This window comes from Salvia splendens, chromosome 16 (assembly GCF_004379255.2).
Source record: "Salvia splendens isolate huo1 chromosome 16, SspV2, whole genome shotgun sequence".
NCBI lineage: Eukaryota > Viridiplantae > Streptophyta > Magnoliopsida > Lamiales > Lamiaceae > Salvia > Salvia splendens.
The window spans coordinates 4,938,566-4,965,248 of record NC_056047.1 but is presented as its reverse complement, the minus strand read 5'-3'; the positions used below and the strand labels follow the sequence as shown (position 1 = coordinate 4,965,248).

General features: G+C 38.9%; 4 protein-coding genes and 3 long non-coding RNA genes across 11 annotated transcripts; 2 read left to right on the top strand and 5 right to left on the bottom strand.

Moving 5' to 3' along the window:
* The first annotated feature begins 141 nt into the window (after nucleotides 1–141).
* On the top strand, nucleotides 142–5,157 carry LOC121772782. The gene is made up of 3 exons (XR_006044397.1): nucleotides 142–421; nucleotides 504–568; nucleotides 4,750–5,157. It is a non-coding gene; the product is annotated as an uncharacterized LOC121772782 (long non-coding RNA).
* On the bottom strand, nucleotides 874–4,208 carry LOC121772778 (receptor-like protein kinase FERONIA). The gene has a single exon (XM_042169997.1). It carries the CDS (start codon nucleotides 3,807–3,809, stop codon nucleotides 1,308–1,310), a length of 2,502 nt encoding a protein of 833 aa, XP_042025931.1. The 5' UTR covers nucleotides 3,810–4,208; the 3' UTR covers nucleotides 874–1,307.
* Nucleotides 5,158–6,528: 1,371 nt separating the features above from the next.
* Nucleotides 6,529–10,534, bottom strand: LOC121772772 (receptor-like protein kinase FERONIA). The gene has a single exon (XM_042169991.1). The coding sequence runs from the start codon at nucleotides 10,333–10,335 to the stop codon at nucleotides 6,742–6,744; it is 3,594 nt and encodes a 1,197-aa protein (XP_042025925.1). The 5' UTR covers nucleotides 10,336–10,534; the 3' UTR covers nucleotides 6,529–6,741.
* Nucleotides 10,535–11,273: 739 nt separating this feature from the next.
* Nucleotides 11,274–18,050, bottom strand: LOC121772776 (receptor-like protein kinase FERONIA). 2 transcript variants are annotated; one of them, XM_042169995.1, is made up of 6 exons: nucleotides 13,323–18,050; nucleotides 13,092–13,210; nucleotides 12,775–12,984; nucleotides 12,426–12,661; nucleotides 12,192–12,327; nucleotides 11,274–11,929 (listed from the first exon to the last, which is right to left on the bottom strand). In XM_042169995.1, exons 1-3 carry the CDS (start codon nucleotides 15,784–15,786, stop codon nucleotides 12,931–12,933), a joined length of 2,637 nt encoding a protein of 878 aa, XP_042025929.1. In that variant the 5' UTR covers nucleotides 15,787–18,050; the 3' UTR covers nucleotides 11,274–11,929; nucleotides 12,192–12,327; nucleotides 12,426–12,661; nucleotides 12,775–12,930. The 2 variants fall into 2 exon arrangements, with proteins under 2 accessions (XP_042025929.1, XP_042025930.1); XM_042169996.1 differs by having other exon boundaries at nucleotides 12,192–12,661; nucleotides 13,323–15,828; nucleotides 16,033–16,167.
* Nucleotides 16,996–26,664, top strand: LOC121772779. Of its 4 annotated transcripts, none has more exons than XR_006044394.1 (6): nucleotides 16,996–17,131; nucleotides 17,641–17,702; nucleotides 21,233–21,442; nucleotides 25,717–25,792; nucleotides 25,873–26,005; nucleotides 26,438–26,664. It is a non-coding gene; the product is annotated as an uncharacterized LOC121772779 (long non-coding RNA). The 4 variants fall into 4 exon arrangements; XR_006044395.1 differs by having other exon boundaries at nucleotides 17,002–17,131; nucleotides 17,645–17,702; XR_006044392.1 differs by lacking the exons at nucleotides 16,996–17,131; nucleotides 17,641–17,702 and adding an exon at nucleotides 20,398–20,534.
* On the bottom strand, nucleotides 19,096–20,490 carry LOC121772780. Its single transcript, XR_006044396.1, has 3 exons — nucleotides 20,356–20,490; nucleotides 19,686–19,777; nucleotides 19,096–19,561 (listed from the first exon to the last, which is right to left on the bottom strand). It is a non-coding gene; the product is annotated as an uncharacterized LOC121772780 (long non-coding RNA).
* On the bottom strand, nucleotides 21,392–25,211 carry LOC121772773 (receptor-like protein kinase FERONIA). The gene is made up of 3 exons (XM_042169992.1): nucleotides 22,506–25,211; nucleotides 21,824–22,422; nucleotides 21,392–21,727 (listed from the first exon to the last, which is right to left on the bottom strand). Exons 1-3 carry the CDS (start codon nucleotides 25,209–25,211, stop codon nucleotides 21,526–21,528), a joined length of 3,507 nt encoding a protein of 1,168 aa, XP_042025926.1. The 3' UTR covers nucleotides 21,392–21,525.
* Nucleotides 26,665–26,683: the final 19 nt, after the last annotated feature.

Sequence of the window (26,683 nt, the reverse complement as noted above, 5' to 3'; positions counted from 1 at the left end):
TCAACTAGTAAATTAAGTTTTGATTTTTATCAATTTTATGAAATTAAAATTTTCAATTAACATTTTTTAAGAAATTAAAATTAAATTAAATATATAAATCGAAACGATTAGTACTAAACGTTATATCAGACGCTCGCTAATTGCACTTTGATTCCAAGTTTATAATTTGAGAGTGTGAATTTGTGCTTCTCTGGAACTGAGACCGCAGCGTCGATCTTTTTCAGTTAAGCTTTTGCTTGTTTTATCCGTCTTGGCGATTCAATTCGAATTGTTATGTGGTGTTTGATGATGGAAGTCTCGGTTTTCTTCCGACTCTTGAGAATTTCTGCGGAGAGCAAAGCGAATGCCCAGAATATGATGTAAATGTCAAATTGGACCAAAGAAATCCACAGTTTGCTGGTTGCATTGTTGTTTGAATTAGGTGAGAGTTAAAAGTAACTGATTATGTTTATTAGTTTATTCTATTGTTAATTATCTTTGTTCTGGCTATTGGACTTGTTTAGGTCGATTCAAAGCCTTGAAACCAACATTCGGCAAAAGCATTGCGGCTTGACGAATGAGATTACAGGTAGATTCTAAAGACTTTGATAGACATGCCGTTTATTTATTAAGATGATAAAGTAATTTGAAGGCGAGGAGCCAATAGTTGTGTCTCTGTTGCTTATATAGACTTCTGCTTTCCCTGTTGTATTGTTCTTATTATAAAATAATCCTAAAGAAAACATTTGAAAACCATTAGACATAAATTTAGATTACATGGTAGTATGGTAGTACTACATGAGATAAGGATATGTGCCATCGTCTACTTTATATTTTGGGTACCATTCTTGATCCTCTTGCTTGCTAACATGCCCAATCTGGGTTACTGGTCAGCTCCTTCGGGTTTGGATTCCCTTAATAGCTTGTGTTGTTTCTTGGAGCTGTAATGCATCCTCAAGTCTTGCCACTACATCTGTCATTGATGGCTGGTCGATTCCACAATCCAGTAGGCATCTTCCAGCTGTTTCTACGGATATCTCTAGGCTATCTTGTGCTGTTCTCCCAACTAGAAAGGGATCGATACAACCAGAAAGGTTAGTCATGACTTGATCCACTGGGCTAGAGTCACATGATACACTTGTATTATGCAAGTCTCATTTTACCGTTACTCACATTTCATTAAGTTAGTAAGTGGGCCGTATATTCCATTAACTTATTACATTTTCAACTCACCGTTCTTCATATTTCTTACAATTTGCGACAAATAAAGGACTCCTGATTGTGTAGAGACATACTTCGTATATATACTTGCTAATATTTCAAGTTCCCTAACCGGTCGATTCTGAACAATTTGTGCCACATATCACATCCATAGAAACAACCACCTGGCTCTGATCGCTGCGAATCCCTCCGGAATCATTATCATCATCATACACCACCGTTGTCTCCTGTAACGCCGCTGCTAATTCGAGGCCCATCACCACATCAGCCATGCTAGGCCTTTCCAATGGCTGAATGTGTATGCATCTCCCTGCTATTCCAACAAACACATCCAAACAACCTGCTGAAATCTGCCCCTCAAGGTTGCTGTCAATGAGTCCTTCCACTCGTCCTTCTCGCACACAAAATCGAGCCCATACAGCCAGGCTATGCTGCTCCTCATCCAGCCTCACATCCACTGCTGCTCTTCCAGAAATAAGCTCGAACAGAACCACTCCAAATGCATACACATCTGATTTTCTTGTCAGTTGATGAGTCGAAAAGTATTTCGGATCCAAGTACCCGTAGGTGCCCTTGACATTGGTGCTGATGTGCGTGAAAAAATCATTTGAATCCACCATTTTGGACAGTCCGAAATCGGAAATCTTGGCGACCCAGTTTCGGTCGAGTAGGATGTTAGTGGACTTGACGTCACGGTGTATGACAGCGTGTTCAGCCACAGTGTGGAGATAGTGCAATCCTTTTGCAGCGCCCATGGAGATCTGGAGGCGCTGCTTCCATGATAATTGGGGGTTGTGGGAGGTGTAGAGATGGTCATGTAAAGAGCCGTGGGCCATGTAATCATACACCAAGATCATCTTGCCGTCCTCGTCGCAGTAGCCGATTAGTGATACCAAGTGGAGGTGCCTCAGCTTTGACAACATGTGGATTTCGGTTAGGAACTCATGAGCCCCTTGATTTGACGACGGGTTGAGCCGTTTTATCGCCACGGTGGTGGCACCATCATCTATGACTCCCATGTAAACGCACCCAAATCCTCCTCTCCCAATGATGGAGTTTCGATCTAGGTTGGATGTTGCAGCTTTGATCTCAGCGAGCGAGAAATATCTGCAGGATTTCCAAGGATGCAAATCTGCATTAGTACTAGTTGTGGATGTTGACGTGGTTGAAGAAGGTTGGAATGATGACTCGGCAGCACTGCCATAAGATGGTTTCAGCCTTCGACAAATCAGGAAAGCCGAGACTCCAGCCACCGCAAGGAAGCCAACCACACTCCCAAAAATTATAGACATTACTCGAATTTTCTTCTCCTGCTTGGGCTTCACCGTCAGCTCAAAAGATTCGACCAAAAGCTCAGGGTTGGCAGATGCTAGGCTCCCGTTGGTACGATTGAGCTTGAATATTTCAAGGCCATTCAAGAAAGCATTACGATACTGTCGATCTTTTGCAGAGTTAGGAGACAAAGACAGACCCAGGTTTTGTTTCCCACGATCGTTGTGGTAATCAGGTAGCCATATAGTGTAGTCCTCGAAGGTGGGAATTAGATGGCCGCCGGCCCAAGAGACAACGTCGGCTGCAATATCAGCAACGATATTGTTTAAGAGAATCGAAAAAGTCCTTTGTCCTGACTTGGTTACACCTTGCGTAAATTCACAAAAATGCAACCTGACAAGATAGTTAAACCCTGAATCCATTGGAAATTCCCAATTTAAGCTGCTGGTGTTGTAGGTCATTCTGGCACTTGTGTAGACTATATCTGGAGCAATGTATGGAACAGTGGCATTAACCTCGGAATTGCCGATGGCCTGAGTGTAACCAAAAGCTTGGCCACTTAAGTAGTCATCATCTGGGTACCACGCCCGGTACATGCCACTGTCGTCTTCAATATTAACTCTGCCGCCGCCAACGTTTAGCCTGTAAACAGTCTCAAGAGCTGAATTGCGACCCAGATGAAATATCTGAGTGTTCTTGCCGACATGTTTGATTGAATCATTTCTGTGTAAGTAGATTTCATCCGGGATTGACACAATTTCAATGCCGTTCACGAAACCGGTGGAGTATGGCTCTGGGGAGAGAGTTAAAACTAGTGTTTGATTATAATCTTGGACATCGATGGTGAATTCTTTCATGAAAGATGGCTGTGAAGAATTCTGGGAGTGAAGGAAAGCGCTGAAATTGGTCAGTAGAGTAAAGGAATTTGCAGAGACAGAGAAGAGAGATTTAGAAGTGTTATGGTCGGAGTAGGTGTTGGGGTAGAAGTAGAGGCGGAGGAATTTCTGGCCTTTGGTGATGGGAAATGTGTAGGTGAAAGAGTTACTGAAAATACGAGCGGTGTGATAAGGGAATGGAGAAACATTGGGATATATATTGGAGGCTGTGGATGATAAAGATATGGCGGCTGCATTTGCTGGCATGAATTTTAACCCGGCATCACCCACCCAACTCCGGTGGCTGGTGTCTTTGAAGACGCCGGAGGCACCGCAGTTGAGGAGGATATGGTCTGCTGGGGTGTAAGCAGGCACTGTGGTGGCAACACTTGTTGCTGGGAAGATATGGAGGAGGAGGAGGAGGAGGAGAAGAAGGAGATTATTAATAGTTTGGAACTTCATGGTCGTTGAGGTGGATGATAAAAAATGTATAGTTTTATAAGTTTGCAAAGATTTGTAAGTTTGCAGGTGAATGGAGCTGTATGGAGTATAATTGAGCTTGTTTAATAATTGAGCTTGTTTATATCTTATCTCTTATCTCCAATTTTGCTTCATATCAAAATTTAGAACATGGTCCTTATGCATCAACACCATTTTTGACTAGTCTCATACCATCGCTATGTAAATTATCTGAAATACAAGCCGACAACAGAAAAGGAAAAGGATAGTGAGAGCCGGAGAAGGATGATTGTTTTGGAAGTTGAAACACTATAATTTCAGGATATTATTGTTAACAGTAAAATGTGGTTGGCGAGAGAGATTTGTGAGTTGTTCAAGGGATTGATCGACCAGCGATGAGCAAATCGAATTTGTTATAAGCGTCAAATTCGTTGTTCAAGTCTAACTTTGGAATTGCTGATAAACACTAAATTTAGATATGTTAAAGGATTAGAAAACTGTTTTGATTGTTTGTAAATTGAATCATTTATGTGTTTTAGTCTATATTTATATTTTTGGTAATTTTATGCCGTGAACTATAATAACTTACAATTATTTTGTATGGGTCATACTAGTATTTAGTATTTTTAAAAATTTAACTGATCTGCTTTAATTTGTGATACAATTCAAATAATAATAATAATAATAATATCAACAACTTTGGTCGAAAATGAGAGAAATAGAATTACACTAGTATAAGATGTTGATGCTAGATTGAAGAATCAAAGTTTGATCTGTCTTGGTGATTCAGTTCAAATTGTATCATATGCAGTTAACTAATATTCCAAACCCTATCCCCCTCATTATTTTCACTCAATTCCAATTCTCTATTCCAAATTTGAATTTAAAATATACAAACAATTGAAAAAAAAATGTGGCAAAAAAGTGTCTACTATTGCTGCAGATACTTTTATTGGTGGCCGTGGACAAAAAAGTGGCCGTTGACAAAAAAAAGTGACTTGTCCATTGAAGTGTCATTCCTATTGTGGACACTCTTAGGTCGTGCATCCGGATTCAAAGCCATGAAACGAAATTTCGGAGGCATGAGATTACAGGTATATTTAGTTTTGATAGACATGCCCTGATGAAGTAATTTGAAGGTGAGAAGCCAATATTAGTAACGCTTCTAAAGAAGACATTTTCTCCACCAACTTATTATATTTCAATTTATATTTCTTAAAATTTGTGACAAAAAAAGATTCCTAATCGTGCATAGTGGCCTAAATGGTTGATTCTGAACAATCTGTGCCACATAGTACTCCTATAATAATAACAACAATGTTAATACCCCTCACATGATGTCGGGCCGGAGTGTGGGGGCCGCCAAGGCGACGGAATCGCCTTTTTTGCTGCAATAATAACAACAATGTTAATACCAATAAAATAGCTCAAATTTATACATTCCCTAATATTATAAGAAAATCAAACGTTTTTAATGAGACGTGTTTTATTTTTAACTAATAAGCCAAGTGTTGATATCAAGTTAATCAAGCCTCAAAAAATACTGGTATCAATTTTAAATTAAGTCCAAGTGTTAATTAATTACGTTAAGTTAAAGCACGATTTGGCAGGGGTGAAAATCTTTACTGGTACGTAAAGCCAGTGCCTAAATATTGATTAAACCGTTCCCAATTTTCGGTTGAATTCAATCTTAATTAAGAGGATCACATTTTTAAAAGACACTAAAAATGAACTTTGTTAAAAAATGTGATTGGATATTTGAATGTTTTATTCCAAAATAAAGAGATTATCTTAGTTGAAATAAACTAGTAAAAAAAACATTGAATTGCATGTGACGGAGAAAGTATAAAATAAACCTGTATTCATAATAATTTGAACACTTCATTCAATTTAAATATTTTCTAATATAAAAACATTATTCTTACTAATTAATTTTCCCTCGGTGCAATAAACCATAATTATTTGAATAGCATCATTGACGTTCACATAATTACCTTTATTAAACCTTAATTATCACAATTAAAACTTAATCAATCATGTTCATATATATATGGAGTATATAGATAAAATATGTGCGATGCGCGCAGGAGTCTTGGGTGCGATTCAGGTATATTCCTCTCAATTCTGCTTCTCGCTGATTGCACCTTTGATTCCAAGTTCCAACTTTATAATTTGACAGTATGAATTCCATGCATTAGTTATGTGACATATGAATTTGCGCTTCTCTGGAATTGAGTCCGCATTGTTGATTTTTTAGCTGAGCTTTTGCTTGTTTTATCCGTCTTGGTGATTCAGTTCGAATTGTATCATAGGCTGTTGTTAACTAAGATTTTATATAGGTGGTGTTCGTTTTCCTAGATAAAATGGTACTCCCAAGATATAATCTAGGATAGAGTTTGTGAGATTATTTTAGTCATAAGGGGTTAGCTATGACTAATTATCTCATGATTATCTAGGATTGAGTTGTGGTATTGAATCTCATAAATCAAACACACTACATATTTAATCCCGGGATACAATCTTTCAAACCAAACACCCCCTATTATCAAAGATTTTTCAGTTTTCTCCGACTCCTGAGAATGAATGCGAAGAGCAATGCGAATGCCAGAATATGATGTGATTTCAAATTGGAGAAATAAGACATTATCTTGCTGAACTTCTGCTTCCCCTTTTGTATTGTTCTTGACATGAAAGAATCCAGTAGAAGAACATGTGAAGAGCATTAGGCATAAATTTGAGCTTATATGGTAGTATGGTACAATGGATAAGGATATGCTTCATCATCTTAGTATTTTACAGTTTACACACACAACTTATTTTACTATTTAAAAACAGAAAGGGGAATTCAGAGCCCTGAACTACATTTGACTCGCGTCGACTCATTGGAACATTCTTGATCCTCTTGCTTGCAAACATGCCCGATATGGGTTACTGGTCATCTCCTTCGGGTTTGGATACCCTTAGTAGCTTCTGTTGCTTCTTGGAGCTGTAATGCATCCTCAAGTCTTGCCACAACATCTGTCATTGTTGGCCGGTCAATTCCACGATCCAGTAGGCATCTTCCAGCAGTTTCTACGAATATCTTTAGGCTGTCTGGTGCTGTTCTCCCAACTAGAAAGGGATCGATACAACCAGATAGGTTAGTCCTCGTGCATGACTTGATCCACTGGGCAAGAGTCACATGATCCTCATTGAGCCAGCGGTCTGATTCCTTTTCAGCAAACAGCACCTCAAACAAAATCAGACCAAACGAGTAGACACACGACATTTCTGTTAGCTGCTCTCCACGTATGTAATTTGAATCCAAAATCCCCCAGTTACTCTTGATGACTGCTGGTACCTGATTGTTTCCTGTAATTTTGGATAAACCCCATCCAGATATCTTGGGAGTCCAGTTCTCATTTAACCAGATGTTGGTTGACGTCAGGTTAAGATGAAGCATTGTCTGCTTGACTGTGAAATGAATGTACTCTAGAGCCCGAGCTGCACCAATGCAGATTTGAAGTCTTCGCTTCCATGGAAGGGGATCCTTTAAAGCATCATGCAGATGTTCATAGAGTGTCCCATTTTCCATGTGCTCGTACACAAGAATCATGTCTGATTCTGTCTTGCAATACCCTATCAGAGACAGAGCATAATCTTGAGCTGGTGAAGATGTCATTTGAGTATCTTTCTTTGTTTGCAACTCATGGGCCATGGATACTATAGATTCTGTAGCTCTTGAGCATCTGATTGCTACATTTCTTTTACCACCATCTAGGTATCCTTTATAAACACTGTCCAATCCTCCATAGCCAATCATGAGACTTTTGTGAAAATTATTTGTGGCTCTCTGAATCTCCTGGAGGGAAAACTGGTGCATTACCTCACGTCGCTGTTTTGACTTTGATGTCGTTCTTGGTAAAATCCCAAATGGGTCCCACCACCATCTTTGTGTGGAATTATTGTTCGAGCCATTATCCATGGCCTTCTTTTTTCTACTCTTCTGATCATTGTCTCCATTACTTGTACTGGGGCTGGGATCATCTTCACTGCTAATCCTGTCTGATTCTACAGTTGGGAGACTTATATCATCCATACAAATGACCCCATCACTATGGTCGCTGTAAATTCTTCCAGCATTTTCATCCTCTTCCTCCTGTTCTATTGGATCTTTGGTATGTTGTAATAACAAAGCTAATTCAAGGCCCACCACTACATCTGCAATTGAAGGCCTTCCCTGGGGTTGAATGTGTAAACATCTGCCTGCAATTCCAACAAACACTTTTAAACACGCAGGTGATATCTGCTCCATCAAGTTGGGGTCAATGAGTCGATCCACTTTTCCATCTCGTATGCAATATCGAGCCCATCCAGCCAGGCTGTGTTGCTCCTCGTCAAGTCTTATGTTCACTGGAGGTCTTCCAGAAAGAACTTCAAATAAAACCACTCCAAATGCATAGACATCTGATTTTCTCGTCAATTTACGAGTCAAGAAGTACTCTGGATCTAGGTACCCAAAGGTGCCTTTGACATTCGTACTAATATGGGTGAATGAATCATTTGGTGGTCCCATTTTGGACAGCCCAAAATCTGAGATCTTGGCAACCCAATTCTCATCCAGCAGAATGTTTGAGGTTTTCACATCCCTGTGTATGATCCTGTGCCGTGAGTGAAGATGATACAAGCCACGTGCAGCACCAATTGAGACTTTGAGTCGAAGTTCCCAAGGAAGTGGAGGATTAGACCTTCCATGTCTGTTGGCTTTGTAGAGATGATCGGCAAGTGTTCCCTGGCTGATATACTGGTAAACCAAAATCCGCTCCTGGCCATCATTGCAGTAACCAATTAGTGAAACGAGATGGACATGCCTGAGCTTGGATAGCATCTTGATTTCCGTCTGAAACTCAGTTTCTCCTTGCCGAGATTCTGTTTTCAATCGCTTGATTGCAACAACAGTTGCCCCACTGTTGATGTTCCCTTTATAAACTCTGCCATATCCTCCACTGCCTATTTGAAACTGAGGATCAAAACTGTTGGTCGCCAAACGTATTTCTTCAATTGAAAACTTCCGGCATCGATCTTCCGCCAAGGATGATCCCATGTTCCTTCTGGAGCTGGAGTCTGAAATTCTTCTAAGGTTGTAAACTGCAACATTCATTAAGGCTAGTACAGTTGTGAGGATACCCGAGATCAAGTTAATACGGTAACTTGATTTTGATTTCTTTTGCTGCGGTGTTGATGTCAAGTGCTGCAACTCAAGAACTGGCCATGTCCCTGCTAGATTGTTGTCGGGCTTGCTCTGCTTAAATACTTCTATAGCAATCAATGTGCCATGGAATTGTTCTGCTGCTGATTCAAACTTTGGTTGGTACAGGATGGTAAGGTAGCTCTTCTCCTCTATCTTATCTCCGTCCATCATCACTATATAGTCTCTGTAGACTGCAACTCCAGATACTCCACCCCATTGAATGATATTGGCATTGTCCTCAGCTATCTGATTATTGATTAGAACAGAGAAGTCCTTGTTGGGACTCTCTGCTGTCTGCTGATCAAACTTGGAAAAATGTAGCCTAATTAGGTATCTGAATCCTAATTGCACTGGCAGTTTCCATTTAAGACTACTGGCACCCAATTTAGTGTCTGCTAACATTACCCTTGCCGTTTGATAGACTTTAACTGGAGCAACATATGTTAACATGTCTGCATATCTAACTGTAGTTAAAGTATTAACAGGATGAGCACCTTTTTCGAGCAAGTACTTGGAGTCTTCGTCCCATCTGCGGAACAGGCGGGAATCTTGAGCCGGCAAGATGGAGGTTCCACCAATGTTCAACCGTTGAACCAGCTCTAATGCCGTGCTGTTATCAACGTAGAATCTGTACTTCTTTCCGACAACAAGAGCACCCAACTCCCCTTCAGGAGTGAAATAAAGACCGGTGGGCATTGAGACAACCTCTATACCATTGACAAATGCATAGAACTTATCTGATTTCTTTTTCCCCTGAGCTGGTAAGAATGTTATAGTCAAAGCCCGCCCATCATCAATATTGACACAGTACTCTTTGATGATATGTTTTTCACCCAAAACATCAGCAGCAAGAGCTGTGCTGAAGTTGCTGAGGAGTGTGTAAGGACCTGCTTTAACAGTGAACAGAGCTTCCGATCTCTTAAACCCCTTGTATGAATCTTGATAGAAATGCAGGCGGATGAATTTCTGTCCGGGTTTGACTCGGAAGATGTAACTGAATGTGTTGTGCGATGCTCGAGCTGTCCTGCAGGGCACAGGATCGAATGAAGTAAGTTGGTGGATGGCTCTTGAGTTGGAAGGCTTTCCATTGATCTGGAGTGACAAGGTGGATTCAAGTCCAGAATCCCCCATCCAAAAACGTCCATCCAGCGCAGCCAAGCTGCCCGAAGAACCGCAAGAAATGGCAATACTGTTAGGCAGGGGATTAGTAGCAGCAGGAATGTGGCTGGCAAAGATGACAGAGATTTGGCATAACGAACTCAGGAATATCAAAATAAATGGTAATTTTGAAACTGGCATTTTTAATCTTTGTTTTCTCGAAAGATGGGTTGTGTTGTTGGAGAATGTAAGCTAGCTATAGATCATATCCTGCTATACTGTGATATGTATATTTTATTCTCAAGTCAACTTCTAGAGGCTCTTGTTTTATTTAAAGATTAAATTGTCGATTTGCATCATCTTGCTCTTGCTCAGTCACAAGATTTGTTTGGTAAAGTAGTCTGATGTCGGCTATTGTTTTATCCAGTATATTTCCATTTCGCATCTTTTCAATTCTTGGTTGGTTCCTTTTTATTTCTTAGCCGTGTTCACGGAGAAGAATTGGACATGGAAGCTTCATCCCATCAAAAAATCTTTCTTCGTGGGGCCAATTCACTGAAAGGTTATTTCTTATTAACTTACTTCAAATAACCTTGTAGTTTCATTTTGTATATAATAACGTGACTGTGATATAGCCCACTTATATTGACTTAAATGTCCCACTTGACAATTTTTCACTTAGAAACATGTCATTTTGAGATGTTTCACTTAAATGACATTTTATAATGGTTGTATCATTTTTATTTAACACATAAAAACAACATTGCATAAAATTTCGTGCCAAAAAAAGAAATTGTTCATTTTGAATGGGACGGAGGGAGTAGTACTCCGTTAGTTTTTTATAATCATTTTGCATATGATACTTGAATTTAACACTAAATACTAGTACTTGTCAATACTCACCAGAGGCCAGAGCCTGGCCTACCACTTGGGCTCGATGATCACCTCCTTTCAGAAAGAATGACATAGTGGTACTGGGATTATCTCTAATTCCGTTTATGAATAGATATTTTTGACATGTTCTTGAATTGCCTAGAGCAAAATATTTAGTCTTCTCGAATTGCCTAGAGCTATGTTTGACATGTTCTTACAATCTTTTCTTAATGTAGCACTCAGGTTTTTGTGGTATCAAACGAACATACAAGCAAAGACATCACAAGAGTCCTCATTTCTTAAATTTCTTGCACAAGAAACTAATGGAAAAATTGACCATTTAAAAATAACGTGGTCCCATCAGTATTAGTAACTTAACAGATTTTAACATCTTCACAATCAATTTAATTGTGAGAATGGATTCCAAGAAATCATCTTTAAATATCTACAAATGGTTGAGACTACTCTTGAACACTTGAACTCATCTTTAGCTTCATTGCTCCTCCATTGTTTGATGAAATGATGCATTTGTAGTGAGACAAACAAGCAGAGGAGGGGTAACTGAGCTCTGCAAAGGGTGTAAACTTGTCAACTGGAAGCTACCGAGTAGAATAACTCAGTGTCTCTGACTCGCCTGGGTCTCCTCTGACCAATTTCTTGAAGTAGAGGGGACGCAATATGGCCAGTTTGTGGTGAAATTGGAAGGACATTGTGCTTGTTCCACCTTGTCTCGCAGCAATAAGTCTTCTCCGAGCAACATTCTTATGGCAGATGCCATCGTTGGGCGATGTTGCGGCTCTGACTGGGTGCACAACAGACATACATGTACACATCTCAGCACTTCTTCCTCTGAAAACTCTCCAACAAGGTATGCATCCACCATCCCTAATACATTCATATTTCTTCTCTGCAGCTCCCAAGCCTGGACATTCATCATATCATATTATCATAACAATTGAATGAACTGGAAAATGCTCTCTGAGACCACTGCACTGTATAGACACATTTGTCTATTTGAAATTGCATCTTCACTTGCGTTCTGCTCTTTTGTTTCATGCATCTATAGTAGCTGAAAAGACTGCTCTCGTTCATTTATTTGCATAACCTCAATCCTTACTATCCATGAGCAACGTGCATTGCATTCACATTATACATAGAATATCACGAAAGTTAGTTATGCTTACACTGCCAATGAGATTCTCCATTTCTGTATTACTTCTCTTTCCACTCAATATCTCCATGACTAATATACCAAAACTGTAGACATCTGACTTTTCTGAAATTCGTCCTCCGATATAAAATTCTGGTGAAAGATAACCTCTGCACACACAAATCAAAGAAACAAAATATCGTTATTCAGGACTCAGAAAGACAAAGTTAGAGTGGTGGAAAGGAAAGGATATATGTCATGATAGTACGTGGACCCAGCAATACAGGTGGGCACTTGTGATTGGTCATCTTCAGTAATTCTGGCTAAGCCAAAGCCGGAAATTTTAGGATTCATCTCATTGTCCAGTAATATATTGGTGGGGTTAAGATCCTTGTGAATCACTTTTGGACTTGACTCTTGATGAAGATAGATAATCCCTTTAGCAATTCCAATAATGACTTTTGAAGCGTTCTGACCATTGAAACCTAGGACGTCGTTCTTCATCTATGTGCAAAAGTTCCATTACATTCAAGAAACAAAAGAAAAAATGTTAGGTTCTATATTTATCCATCCATTTGAAATTGAAAAAAACTAGGGAAAGAGTCTAAAACACCAACCAAATATATATCTATCTAAACTTCCATTCTCCATGAATTCATACAAAAGCAACCATGTTTTGTCATGAATGCAATATCCATGTAGTTTAATGATGTTCTGGTGATGGAGACTGGAAACTGAAAGAATCTCATTTTTGAACAGAGGGACGTCGCGGTCTATGGATGAAAAAATCTCTTAGCTGCGACTGTCCTTCCTGTGGGTAATACAGCCTATACGAAGATTCAAAATAGAATTAGTTTGGAGAAGAATAAACGCATTTCTCAGTTTGATATCTAGAGTAATGAAATAGGGCAAACATCAGCCTTGTCAGAGTCACCTTGTAGACTCGAGAAGATCCACCTTGTCCAATCTTATTGGAATTGGAGAATAGATTGGTAGCAGCCGCAAGCTTGCTAAATTCATACTTTGGCACTTTTATGTCCGCCTCACACAATTCTGCAAAATCATTACACACTTCTATCTTACTTTTGGAGTATAAAGATTTGGTGTTTTAATTATAGGTTGAAGAATTAGCATATAAAAGAAAGTGTTTGGAATGATTTAATACCTGATGCTAATCTGATTTCTTTTCTCTTAGATGGTTTTAACCTGTTCCATAGTGCATCTAATGCCCAAAAATGTGCCTTATACGATTTCGGTTCTTCTTCTCCATCTGGAAAATAGTTTAGATTTCTTTGTTCCATAGGAGGAGATGTATCAACATATACATCTGAGAAGGCTTCTGCTGATAGTGCAGTGTTTGCAGAAGATGTCATATGTTCATTTGTTGGACATACATCATTAGCAACAAGAACTACGTGATTTGACTCAGCACTCTTTCCACTCTCCTGAAGCTCAAGTGCAGACTCAAGTTGAACAACAATTTGAGCCATCGTTGGCCTCTGCTTTGGTTCCTTGTGCAAACATCTTTCAGCAACTTCAACAAATGCCTTCAGGCTATCTGGTAGGATTTCTTCCAACAGAGTCGAAGCCACAATCTTATCAACCTCTCCCTCCTTAATCTTGTTTTGAGCCCATATGGTGAGATATAAATCTTCCTCTCCGAACCTAGGACCTAGTGCTTTTCTCTCGCACAATACTTCCAGTAACACAACACCAAAGGCATATATGTCACTTTTCCTTGTTAACTTGCCTGTATTTTGATAATATGGGTCCATGTGCCCATGTGTGCCCTTAACTCTTGTGCCAATATGACTCTGTAGCTTGATTCGATCTTCATGCTTAGCTAACCCAAAATCGGAGACCTTGGCTATGAGATTTTCATCCAAGAGGATGTTAGAAGCTTTAACATCGTGATATATGATTCTGTTGCCTGTGTGGAGATACTCTAATCCTCGGGCGGTTCCTATGCAGATATCTAGGCGTTGCTTCCAAGTGAGAGAACATGAATCTTTGCCTTCCCTTGCATATTCATGGAGGTGATCAGCCAGTGTGCCACTGGGCATGTACTCATAAACAAGAATCATTTCCCTTTGATAACTGCAGTAGCCTATTTGAGAGACAAGATTAATATGTCTGAGCTCACAAAGTGTTTCAATCTCAGTCAAAAACTCATGTTTCCCTTGTCTTGAGTCAGATTTTAACCTCATTATGGCAACAGTCTCTCGTCCATTATCAATAAATCCAATGTAAACTTTACCAAATCCTCCCCTTCCGATGAGTAACCTTCCACTGAAGTTTTTGGTGGCTGATTGAATCTCAGCCAGTGAAAAACGTCGACAGAGTCGTTCAGCCTTTGCTGATGGTATGTTCTCCTCATCTGTAGTGCTTCTTGCTTCACAGACTTCCCTCAACTTATAGACAATTATATTCATCATAGCAAGTATGGCTATTGCTAGAGTTGCAGTAGCATTTCCTTGAGACAGAATAGGCAGTAAGATGTTGATAATCCGAAGGGGAGAATTACTTTTTGGAGGGAAGACATTCGGACTGGCAAGACTGTTATCAGGATTGCTCAGTTTGAATATTTCAAATCCATTGATGAGTTGATTTGCATCAACAAACTCTTCATTAGACTGCAGGGAAATCAAGAGCTCTCGTTTACCCTCCTCTTTTCTCCCTTTAACTGCCATTACATAGTCTCTGTACTCTATGATGCCATATTCATCATCCCATTCTACAGAAATGTTAACATCCACAATTACTTCATCAAGAAGGACTTTGAGTCCCTCACCTTGGAGACCTAGGTCGCAGAAATGAATCCTGACCAAGTACCTAAAGCCAACATCTACTGATGTTTTCCTGGTAAGACCATTGATCTCATTTTCCTTTTCTTTATCATCAAATTCATCAGAAAATGAAACTAAATACTGTTTCATAACCCTGTGTGTTAATTCAAGTGCAGTGGTATTGTCAATACTCACTGGAGCCTTGCGGCCTACCACTTGGGCTCGATGATCACCTCCTTTCAAGTAAGAAAGACGTAGAGGTACTGGGATTATCTGTATTCCGTTTAAGAAAGCATATGTAGTATCTCTAGTTACAGGAGAAAAGGTTACACTAAACATTTGGTTTTGTTCTAGGCTTATGCAGAACTCTTTGGAAAAAGTGTTGACACCAAGAGCAGCAGCAGTTAATGAAGCGCTAAAGTTAGCCAGCAGAATAAAGGGCCCAGCTTCAACATTGAACAAGTCGTTCAACCTTTCGAAGCCTTTATATGGAGCGGGATTAAAGTGAAGGCGGAGAATTTTCTCACCCGGGCTGACTCGAAATGCATAGGAGAACTGAGAAGTAGAGATTCTTGCTGTCTTGTGGGGAACTTGATGAGCAGAGGTGGAGCTATGCCTGAGAGTTGAGTCGGTTGATGAACCCTTTATCTGTAGCAGGGATGATCCTTTTGGTTGTATGTCTGCAATCCACTGTTTGCCGTTGAGAGCTACAGACGTGGCAACCGAGCCACAACTGATGGAAAGCTTGGATGTGGCTGTAATTGGATCATTACTAGTTGCTACTGGAAATGCACCAAGGTGAAAAAGAAGCAACAGAGCAATGGAAAGTGAAAAGTGATGCATTATTCTCTGGTGTGATCTTTGTGTTTCTTGGAATCTGAGGATCTGGTTGGTTGGAATGAATGAATGATTAGTCGGAAAGATGAATTTCGAAGTCAAAGAGGAGGAGGTTGCTTAGAACTTAGAAGCATCAGCAGCTGATCTTGTAGACTTTGACTTGACCACTTTCGGTTCAAAACCAAGCCAAGTAGAGGTAGGGTCTCTGACCCCAATTTGACTTCCCCCGTATAATACATCGACTAAACTCACCTTGGTTGAGCTTCGGAGCTATGATCTCTATGCTCGATGGGCTATCGCTACTTCCCCATTCAATGATTGAAGTTTGGTTGTTGAAGACGGTAGCACCTGAGTTCAAAAAGAAATCTATTCAACATCAATATATGACAATTTCGTATGTGATAATGCCTAGTCTCGGAATTTAGCTTCTTCATCAGTGGAATGGATAGCAAAACAAGGCTGGGAACTTTATATAAAGTTGCTCTTTTCTTGCGGTTTTCGAGCTACACGTCGATAGCAGCAAAAACTAGATACAGATCCGAAGAACAACTACACTCTTTCTTGCTTCTTGTCTACTCCCATACCTGCTTTCGGTAGGAAGGCAAAACAAATAGGGGTGATAATAAATATCAATCAAGATTGTTCGTGATGCTGCGGAGCTTGACTCAGCTTTTGTGTCAAACTCGCAGAAATCAATAATGTTTCACAGAAGGAGTTGACCTATTCGACTTCGTTTCATTGGTTGATACTTATGAGATGGCACAAACTGAGGGAGGCCAAGGATGAGTTCGATCCATTAGGTTCTTCGATTTGTTCAGAAAAGAAAGGAGAGACAAGAATTGATTACGATTAAAAGAAAGAATCTCAAATAGACCAAGATCCAATTTCGAGTCATTTCGTGGTGAACATGATCCGCCATAATCTCTTCCATCCCTTCATTTATGTGCCTGAATAGAGAGAGATTTGGTAGGAAAGTGGAAGATACTTTTTTGTATATGATAATCAAAGGGAGTGGGAAAGCTGCAGTAATTCTTTGGAAAAGCCCGGTTCTCTTTGTCTTCGAGCTTTCATTCCTCAGTCCACTGATTCGTTCCTTCATATACCTCCCCACCAATAGATAGAGACAAATGGGAATAACCGAACCACGTCTACAAAATGCCAGTACCATGCAGCTGCTTCAAAGCCAACGTGATGCTCCTCGGTCAGATGACCAAGATATTGGCTAATACCACATATGCTCATCTCAGCTGAATATCAAGCTCAATGACGAGGAGTTTGCTGGGAAGCAGCTGAAGCCGCATTCTACACTTTGCCTTACTAAGGTCAACATGATCAACAATTTAGTAGGAAGGTAATTTTATTTGCAGTCTAGAATTTTTTTATTTTTGGTTAATTTGCAGAAATATCATAGTATCATGATAAGTGAGATAGGTAGGTATGAAATTGATAGCCCAAACCATAAATTTGGCCACAGTAACGTTCTGCATAAATGATAAATCAATGAATGTAGAAGTGCTATAATTTTTTTCTTATCCCAAGTTCCCAACTTATATATTCTGACCCTTTTATTTTTTGTTCGCCGTTAAATATCTTCAAAAAAATTTCAGGTGATATTTTCGGATATGAAAATTTATTGAATTGTATGAAGTTTACTTAGATTTAGTGAAAATTAAGGTGTTTTGCGAATAATTGAGGCTTTTTATGAACACATCAGTGAAAAACACAAACTCAACACTCCATTGTTGTTGAGAAGAATTACACAAGATTTGCAACCAATAAGAATTTTATGAATGAATTGGTTAATTTTTTTGCTGTTATTTAATTTCGATTTCTACATCTTTTCTTGTGGTTCTGGATTAGCTAGTAAATGGAGCTACATTTGGCGAGCTGATAAAAACACTTCTGCTTGGAGATTTGATTTGGTAAGACGAAATCCTAAACATGGAACTGATTTTATTAGTTTTAATCCTAAACATGGAACTGATTTTATTAGGTGTTAGAGAAATTCACCATATAAAACTTACGTGGATAGGTTTTAACATCATGTTCTTCACATGCCAATTTAATTGAGATAAGAGTGGATTTCAAAAAATCATCTTCAAAATATTTAGAAAATGGTAGAGACTTCTGTTCCAACACTCACAACTCATCTTTAATTAGCTTTATAACACGTGTAGTAGAATCTCTGTTAAAATACACAATGTTGTAATAACACCTACTAGAATCTCTGTTCAGAAATACACAGGTTTAATAACGTAAATTTGGATTCCTCTTACCTTCCATGATGTCTTCTTCCCTCAAATTGCAGTTCCAACATCTGCAAATTAAACCAAGAATAAAGGAAAGCAGACTCAATAAAAAAAAGTAACTGAATATAAAGACCACCATTATCGGTGATCCTAGTCTATGCTGGGTTACCGATTCAATTTTACAAGAAAACAAAAAGTAATATTGTGGCCTCCAACTGCCCAGTCTCCCTTTCCCCTTATTTTATTAACAAGTGGTATGGTTGATATATATTTATACCTAAAATTCAAATATATTTTATATGTTATATTAAAAAATTATACTCCCATGGAACCCCCAATATTCATAAGTTTTACAAGATGAATAAATAGAGTACTATATATATATTATTAGTTTCAGAAGATGAATAAATAGATTCATCTTCGGGGAAGGACAATTTTATGTATCCATTCACACACCACCTTTATTTGTTATACATGAGTTTTTAATTTTAACTTGCACACACTTCATTATTTTTTAGTTTGTGCGGCAATAAAAAAATTCTCCTTATTTATTACTCTCCCAAAAATAATAACAATATCATCTCTATTTTTTTTCACTCTCTTACTTTATTATTTCTTATTTAATTATAAAATAACACTAAATAAAATCTCAGTGCAGAAACACAAATGCACCCCACTTCATTTTTTTGTTTCGCACACTTTGCAATAAAAAAATTCTCCTTATTTATTACTTCCCATTAAAATGGAAACAACATCATATCTATATTTTGCTCTCTCTTACTTTATTAAGTATATTCATTTACTTTACTTATAAAATAACACTAAATAAAATTTCATGTAGGAAAACAAATGCATTATATTTAGTGGGACAAAAGGAGTTATTGTCACCATCATTTTATTATTCATTACTCATTATTCATTTATATATATCTCGTAACTTCCTACCAACATACCACAACTACTTGCAGTGAGACAAATATTGAAAAATACTAGTACACCACTGCAAATAGTAAATTAGACCATCCTACGTCCGTCACTGACTATACACTTTGGGTTCTAACATGAGTTTGCAAAATTGGTAATTTAAGAGAGAGAGAGAGAAAAAAATAATTACAGTATTGTTTGTTAGGGGAGAATAGATCCCGCCTCATTAATTGAAAAGAGTTTCCAAAATTGAAAAATACATATTCTTGTGGGATATATTAAAAAGCAAAGATTGCATATTCTTGAGAGACGGAGGGAGTAAAAATTATGCCAAAATTATAGTTCTTCGTATCATTGTCCAGTAATATATTGGCGGGGTTAAGATCCATGTGAATCATTTTCGGACTTGACTCTTGATGGAGATAAATAGTAGTAACTCCTTTTGCAATTCCAATTATGACTTTGAAGCGTCCTGACCATTGAAACCTACAACGTCTCTCTTCATCTATGTGCAAATGTTCCATTACATTCAAGATCAAGAAGCAGAAATGGTCTTGTGATGAAGAACATCTCTTAACTGCAACTGTCCTTCCTGTGGGTAAAACAGCCTATACGAAGATTCAGATTAGAATTAGTTTGGAGAAGGATAAACTCATCCAGTCATTTACCAGTGCAATATCGAAAGGGATAAAAAAGGGAAATAATCAGCCTTGTAGACGCGAGCAAATGCACCTTGTCCAATCATATTTCGGAGAATAGATTGGTAGCAGCCGCAAGCTTGCTAAATTCATACTTTGGCACTCTTATGTCAGCCTCACACAATTCTGCAAAATCATTGCACACTTCTATCTTACTTTGGAGTATATAGATTGGTATATTAGTTATAGATTGAAGATTATCATATGATGGTGGTGGTGGTGGTAATGATGTTGCATCTCTACTAGTTACTTTGTCCTGGCTATAACTGGAGTACTTCTTTAAGCATCAAAATGTATGAAGGAATCAACATAACTATAAGACTACGAAACAAAAAGAAGGATATTGATTCTAACATAGCTAATACTAATACACAGTTTGTAATGAACAAATCAACAAAAACCAAGTTATTTACTTGAAGCATTGAAAAGAGTTTGGTTTTTGGAAGAGCTTTTTCGGTCAAATTCGGTGAGATACTCCACTAGGATGAACACTTGTCGTCGATTTCAATGGTTATCGTTTCAAAAGATGGGATTTTCGAGCAAATCAACTGTTCGTTACAAAAAAGAGGCCATAAAAAATGAGTGCAGCATTCAATGATGTTGACGATGCTGTAGTAGTAATTGACGATCCAGAAACTAAAAGCTGAGTGATATCGAAATGGAGAAAATAACAAAATCAGAAATTGAGACCTAACCGGGCTTACTTAGGTTTCCAAAAATTTCCAGCGGTGGCGGCAAAAGACGTCAAAATTGCAGCGGTTTGAAGCTTCTCCAGCGAGCGGCCTCGGCAATCGTCATCGGTTGACGACGAGAGCTTCAGATTCTCAGGTGATATTGAGAGGTGGACGGAGTTCGATTACGGCTAGAAGATTAGGAAAATTGGGTAAGAAATTCGATTAGGGCTCGCAGATTGGGAAAGAGTATGAACGCTGGCTAGCTAGCTATATTTTCCCGCCATAATCCATTGCTAATTTTACTTCCCGTCGTTATTCCGCCATAGATGGACGTCCGTCTTAAAAATCTTTCCTTAAATAGCACATTTTTTTTGGGGGTTATTTTCTTGATCTTTGTGATCTTATAATTAATTTCAAATAAAAGTTTGAACTTGAGTATTGTGAATTTTTCTGCTTTAAGTGTTTGAACTGCCTACCTTGAGCTATGATTATGTAATTCAATTCAGATAATCCTAGATTTGATTGCATGATTGTAATGAGATATTTCATGTAGACTTGAATGTTTCACATAATAATTTTGCAAAATGGATAGACGTAAAACGGTAATAGATGGTTGCTTGATTACATGTCATCCCTGTTCAATGATCATGATTCTGATTGTATACGTATGTGTAAACCCTTTCTTGAAGCTCTCTTCAATCTCGAACAACAAATTTGAAGCGTACAATACAAATGCAGTGTGTAAACGCACCACAAATTCCATTCATATAAAGATACTGTGTTACCTGACCCTGCAGTTTTATCTGTTTCTTTTTTTTTTCTTCTGTAAATGAAGTTCTGTCAAAATAAAACAGACAGTTTCATCTTTCCAGCGTCTCAATGAGCTCCATCGTTGCATTGCTGACAGGTTCGTTACTGTGTACACCACCAGTTGGTACATCTTCTCCGGGGAGTGGCGGCTTTTGTAGCTCTACTTTCGGCTCCACTTGTGGCTCATTGCCTTCCAGAATCTTGAGAACACAAGGCATCTCGGGTCTGCAGTTTGGGTCCCGTTGTGTGCACAGGAGACCAACTTGAATGCATCTTAGTGCTTCGTCTACTGGAAATGCACCTCCAAGTAAGTTGTCTACTAGTTTTAATGGATTCGCGTCGCTCCAGAGCTTCCACGCCTAGAAAACGACCGGTTTTATAGACTGATCATTACTTTGTATTTACATAACCATATGCATGTCTTTTTTCATTGATACTTACATAGCTAGGAAGGAACTTCATGGCCTCCCCATAAGCTATATTCCAGACTCTCCTGCTGCTTACAATCTCTAGGACTATGATTCCAAAGCTATAGACATCCGATTTTAGTGAAAGTTTCCCCTGCTCGAGGTATTCTGGAGGCATATAGCTCCTGCAAAGACAGAAAAATTAAATTTGGTTATAAAAAAAATTTGGAAAGATGACAAGAGGACATAGGAGGTATATGAGGGAAGGATCCTGAATTTACGAGGTTGTCCCTGCTGTTTCTGTGGTTTCTAGTTCATGCTGATTTTCTTCCAAAGTCCTGGAAAACTCAAAGCCTGTGATTTTAGGATTCATATCAGCATCTAACAGAATATTTCTGGATTTGAGGTCTCTGTAAATCACTCTCAGCCCAGAATCTTGATGAAGATAGACAAGTCCTCGAGCGATCCCCAATATGACTTTGAAGCGTACAGACCATAGAAGCCATTGAAGGCGTGAGTGCCGATGTTGTGCTTCAGCAATGAAATTAAAAGTTAGTAAATAATTTAATTTCTTAAAAACTTTGATTATGAAAATAATATTGTGGAATCCAAAACTTGCGATCTCATTTATTTTCCAACAAGAAAAAAGAATCTGTAGAGGCACCAACCAACCTATAAAAGTTTCTAGGCTTCTATTTTCCATGAACTCGTATACGAGCAACTTTTCATCTCTATGAGTGCAATAGCCTAGTAATTTTATGACGTTCCGATGCTGAAGACTGGAAAGCAAAAGAATCTCAGCTTTAAAATCCTCCATAGCTTGTGAGGATGCTGGTGATTGCCTTTTAACTGCAACTACTTTTCCTGTAGGTAGCACAGCCTATAAAAATGTATTGTTCAGTTAGGGGGAGGTCGTGAAAATGAAACTTGTTATAACGATTGGTCATTCGAGAAACAACTAACCTTATAAACTTTGCCAGATCCTCCACGCCCGACTATATTTGAAGATGAGAAACGATTGGTGGAAGCTGCAATTGTAGCCCAACTAAACTTGGGCAGTGGTATGTCTGCTTCAAAAGTTTCTGCTTTTCCAGCAGAAACTTGAATATGGATATTGGTTTTACTATGGTGCTTTCCAGATGAAAACAACTCGCTTTTCTTGGATGGTTTAACTCTGTTCCAAAGTTCCCCCCAGAGCCAAGGCCGTGGTGGCTTATTCATTACTGCATTCCTCGCGAGTTTCTTTTCTGATGGAAAACGATGAGCACTAACAACATTGCTGTTAGTTTGTTGTTTTCTCGACAGAGTGGCTTTCTGTGGATATGTTGAGGTAATTGTTGGCTCCCTTGTGTTAGCTGAAAGATCAGTTTCATTATCAGGAACACTTTGTATCTCACTCACCACCACATTTTGTTTGCTTTCCTGTTGCTCGAGTGCAAACTCTAGCTGTGATACAACTTGAGACATAGTTGGCCGATTTCTTAGTTCATCAGACAAGCATCTATCAGCAATCCCAACAAATGTGTTGATGCTGTCTGACCTAATCTCATCTCTCAAACTTGGATCGACAATCTGATTGACTCTTCCCTTCTTAATCATATCTCGAGCCCACCATGACAAAATATGCTCGTCTCCTGCAACCCATGAATCCACAGCTGCTCTTCCACATAATACTTCCAACAACACTACCCCAAATGCGTAGGTGTCACTTTTTCTTGTTAGTCTTCGTGATCGGAAGTAACTAGGGTCGAAGTAGCCAAATGTGCCCTTGACATTTGTAGTAACATGGCTCAGCATTCCGTCTTCAGTTTTGGCCAATCCAAAATCACAGATCTTAGCTATGAGATTTTCATCCAGCAAAATGTTTGAAGCCTTTATATCACGATGAATAACTCCATAGCTTGTGTGGAGATAGTCTAGTCCACGACCAGCCCCAATGCAAATATGAAGGCGTTGCTTCCATGTGAGATAAGAATAGTTGATGTTGTACCTTGGAAGTTTGTAGAGATGGTCAGCTAGTGTTCCTCCGACCATATACTCATACACAAGAATCATCTCTCTCTTCTCATTGCAATAACCAATCAGAGAAACTAGATTGACATGCCGGAGCTGAGAAAGTGTTTCAATTTCTGTCAAGAACTCATGTGCTCCTTGTTTGGAGTTTGATTTTAACCTTTTTACAGCAACAGTGGTTTGTCCACTATCAATGAGGCCTTTGTAGACTTTGCCAAATCCACCCCTTCCGATTAGAAGTCCCTCACAGAAATTTCTAGTGGCTAATTGGATCTCAGCTAGCGAGAAATGGCGACAGAGTCGTTCAGCCCTGGCTGATGGTTTGTTGCCTTCCTCTAAACTGTTAGCTTCCCAACGTTCCCTCAGCTTATGAACTATGACGTTTACCAGACAAATAACAGTGATTATGACAGCTGCAATTCTATCTCTATGACCCAAAGCATAGTTCAAATTTTGGATGGTTAGAGATGGTGAATCTTTTGGTAGGGATAGGGAACTTGGACTGGCTAGGCTGTTATCGATATTGCTCAACTTAACTATCTCAAATCCTTCAAGTAATTCATTCCCATCTACGAGTTCATCGTATGAGCGTATGCATATTGAGATATCACGTTTAGCCTCTCTTTTCAGCCCCCTCATTGTCAGCATATAGTCCCTATAACGAAGAATGCCATTTTCTTCACTTTCCTTTCCCATGTCAGTATTAGTGAAAGCAACCATTTCATCAATTAGGACATCAAACAATACTTCTTTGGTCTTTGAAATCCTGAGTCCGAGACCAGAGAAGTGAAGCCTGATCAAGTAGTTGAATCCTACTTGGACTGCTATTTTCCATGTGTTGCTTTTCACATTTTCTGCTTTTCGGGTTGCCCACTTTGGAAAGATGTCCAAATCATCAGAAAATGGAACAAGATCTTTTTTGATCTTGAATCGATGAACTATCTCGAGTGCACTGCTATCATCAACAAAGATCGCAGACCTCTGGCCAAGAACTTGGAGTCCAACATCTCCCCCTTGAAAGTAAGAAATGGTATCGGGCACTGAGATAATCTCAATGCCATTAACAAAAACGTATGTATCCACAGAAAGACTACTTTCAGGTGTGAAAGAAATGTTTAGTTTTTCATTTTCATTGACATATAAACAGAAATCCTTGACAAAAGAATTGACACCAAGTGCGGCAGCAGTAAGAGAAGCGCTAAAGTTACTGAGAAAGATAAAAGGACCGGCTTCAACAGCGAATAAGTCATGTAAGCCCTTAAAGCCTTGGTATGGAGTGGGTTTAAAATGAAGGCGGATGATTTTCTGACCTGCATCCACTTGAAATGTGTAGGAGAATTGGGAACGAGAGGCTCTTGCCGTGCTGTAGGGAACTGGTTGGGCCAAGGCCAACTTCTGGATGGGAGTCGACACGGTGGACAAGCCTTTTAACTGCAGCAAGGAAGAATGTTTCTGTTGTCTGTCTCCGTGCCATTTTCTGCCATTGGGCGCTACATGGTGTTCTCTAGAGCCACAGTTAACAGAAACATCATGTGTTGGTTGAGTTGGATCATCATTCCTAGCGGCTGCGAGTGCGATGAGGAAGCATAGAAATGCAAGAATGAATGGAAATTGACAGGGATTCATAGTTGTGCAGTGAACCAGAGGAATAAACATTAGGTGTTAAATGATCACCTTTGCAATCCAGCTGTTTTATCATTTTAGTCCTCTCATTTTTCATACGTTTCATACTCGTCGGTCACAACGATCTGTAGAGACAGATGTCAAACTACTTAAATGTTCATCTTCTTGGAAACTGTAAGTGCAGCTTCCTCTCAACATCTATGGGTCCTACAGTAGTCGTAGAGATCCATGAATTTTCATGTACATATGATTTTTTGATATAAACTATTGTTGGATGTTGAATTCATTAGTGTCTTTTTCTCTGTTAAAACTGCATTGCTGTCGATTCACTTTTCTTGAAGAGTATATAGTTTTGGTGGATGTTCTGATTTCTTTCTGAAAGTGACATATATACTGAACTTTTACATTTAGAAGTTTCAATCTATATTTAATAACTGGCGGTGCAATTTTTATATTAGCTGTCAAACAAAGTTTACATAACAAACTAGCTTCAATGGTGTGGTGAAACACAGTTTCTTATGATCACTGCTCCTTCCAGGCATGACCAACTCGAGCAGGGCGATGAGGCTCTCTTCAAGAACAGGAGAAGAGAGATGAATGGCTGAGTCAAGGAGGTACACAAATTCTTCCTTGTGCCTTTGTCTGGTATTGGTTTAGACTCTGATTTGTTGGTCAATGTCACCATGTATTGCAGTGTGGAGCCACTGCAAGTCAACTACATGGCTTACAGTAAGAGATGAGCTGTATCTATCTGGAACCCTCTTCAGATATGAGAATTGTGTCCAAAGTGGAGTTTGATCTTGCTGGATGAAAATTTCATAGCTAAGGTATCCGATTTTGGCTCGACTAAAACTGAAGATAGAAACTAGTTACAGATGCACAAGAGATTACAATCCTTCTTGTACTGTTGTATAACAAGGTGAAGTCTCATGTTCGTTTTAAAAAGGGAAAAAGAAATCCCTTCGGAGATGAACTAATGTAAATGTGTGGTTTATAAGTTAATTTAATCACAAACTCCCTTACGTAATTATAAATTCGTACACATATATTGGAATAAAGCACTCTGGAAATAAGATTGATTCAACAAAGTAGGACAACTAGCATTCTAATGAATTTGCAGGTATCCAACTCATCATTCATCACTGTATTCAGTTGTTTTTCCTAGAGCATGGATCCCTTTCCGATTTCAGTTGCTTTGCAATTCCTCTGCTTCATCATCACATTCTCTTCTTGTGCTAATAATCAACCTGACATCACAGGTGATGTTTCGATCAACTGCGGCTCAACCGGAGCTTCTGCAGCATGCAACGGTCGCCATTGGCTTGGAGACATTCTAATGAATTGGCAGAAAGTTTCACCTTACGTTCCTTGTTTTCTTAGATTTATTACAGTGAAGTGAACTGGCTGTAACTTTGCTGGAAAGTTTCATGTTTTGTCTATTCATGTATAGTATGTAAAACAAGTTGGTGATCTTACTTTTTGATAATGGCTTGGAGCAGGGTGAT